Raw genomic sequence first — 1096 nt, forward strand, 5'->3', positions numbered from 1 at the left:
TCAATGCCATTGCAAGGTTTTGGTGAGGATCTTGAACAATGCTTTGCTTACTATAATGTTCTCTTAAACCTTGAACTTGAATGGGTACTATACTCCTTGATCTGCTTGTCTTGCCGCAGTTGAAATCGGAGCCTGCTCCAAAGCCAGAAGATGCTGCGAATACTTGTGCAGATGGAGCACCCATCTCTGACCAAGATTTTATTGGGGAAACAGTTGGTTGTGTGGTGGTTGATAAGCTTGGGCATTGTGCAGCAGCTACCTCCACAGGGGGGCGTACCAATAAAATGGTAGGGAGAATAGGGGACACTCCCATTGTAGGGGCAGGAAACTATGCCAATCATCTGTGTGCTGTTTCGGCTACGGGAATAGGGGAGTACATAATCCGAGCAACAGTGGGTCGGGAGGTGGCTGCAATCATGGAATACAAAGGGGCTACTCTCTCGGAGGCTGTGGATGAAGTGGTTGAAAGACGGGTGGAGGAGGGCACAACAGGACTCATTGCAGTTTCAAGCAGTGGGGAACTTGCAATGGCATTCAACACCACAGGGATGTATAGAGCAGCTGCCAATGAGAGTGGACATTTTGAAGTTGGAATATGGCACTGAGGAGTGATCGAGGCATTTTCCCCTACAATTGGGACTTAGTTTGAATGATCTAAAAAGTATAAACTAGACATATTGTTAGTTTTCAGGATCTGATAATTATTTTGTCTTTTTCACTCACAATGATTGGCATCTTTTGGTCTCTAAGTGCAAGCATAAAGGTGTGTATTTTTACAGAACATTCCACAAAATAGATGCTAGAGGTGGAAACCACCCTGAATGCTTTGCTTGCTTGAACTATCTATCCTGAAGCCTTCACCATCAAAGCGCTTGCATGAGGTCTAAAACTGTATGGCAAGTTAGGTTTTGTCATCAATGTGAGAGATGCACACCAGTGATGAGGGTATAATACATGTAAGATGACAAGTATGATCTCAACCATAATATTCAATATGCACAGCCTTCGTGTACATGCCGTTACCATTCAATGCATGGCCGGAGTGGATTCTCACACGTGTAGAAAAGCTTGTGCTGGACTGCATTACGCGGTAGGA

At 44.6% G+C, this 1096-nt stretch overlaps 1 protein-coding gene across 2 annotated transcripts in view; it reads left to right on the forward strand.

Moving 5' to 3' along the window:
* The window catches only part of LOC147613572 (isoaspartyl peptidase/L-asparaginase 1-like), a 2073-nt gene extending 1348 nt beyond the window's left edge, over nt 1–725 (forward strand). For both annotated transcript variants that reach the window (XM_086781564.1, XM_086781565.1), the window contains exon 4: nt 120–725. In XM_086781564.1, coding sequence (XP_086637690.1) covers nt 120–605 — 486 coding nt within the window. In that variant the 3' untranslated portion in view covers nt 606–725. The remainder of the gene's footprint in view (nt 1–119) is intronic.
* Nucleotides 726–1096: the final 371 nt, after the last annotated feature.

The sequence above is a fragment of the Cibotium barometz genome, chromosome 43, assembly GCF_041138505.1.
Source record: "Cibotium barometz isolate CiBa-2024 chromosome 43, ASM4113850v1, whole genome shotgun sequence".
Classification (NCBI taxonomy): Eukaryota; Viridiplantae; Streptophyta; class Polypodiopsida; order Cyatheales; family Cibotiaceae; genus Cibotium; species Cibotium barometz.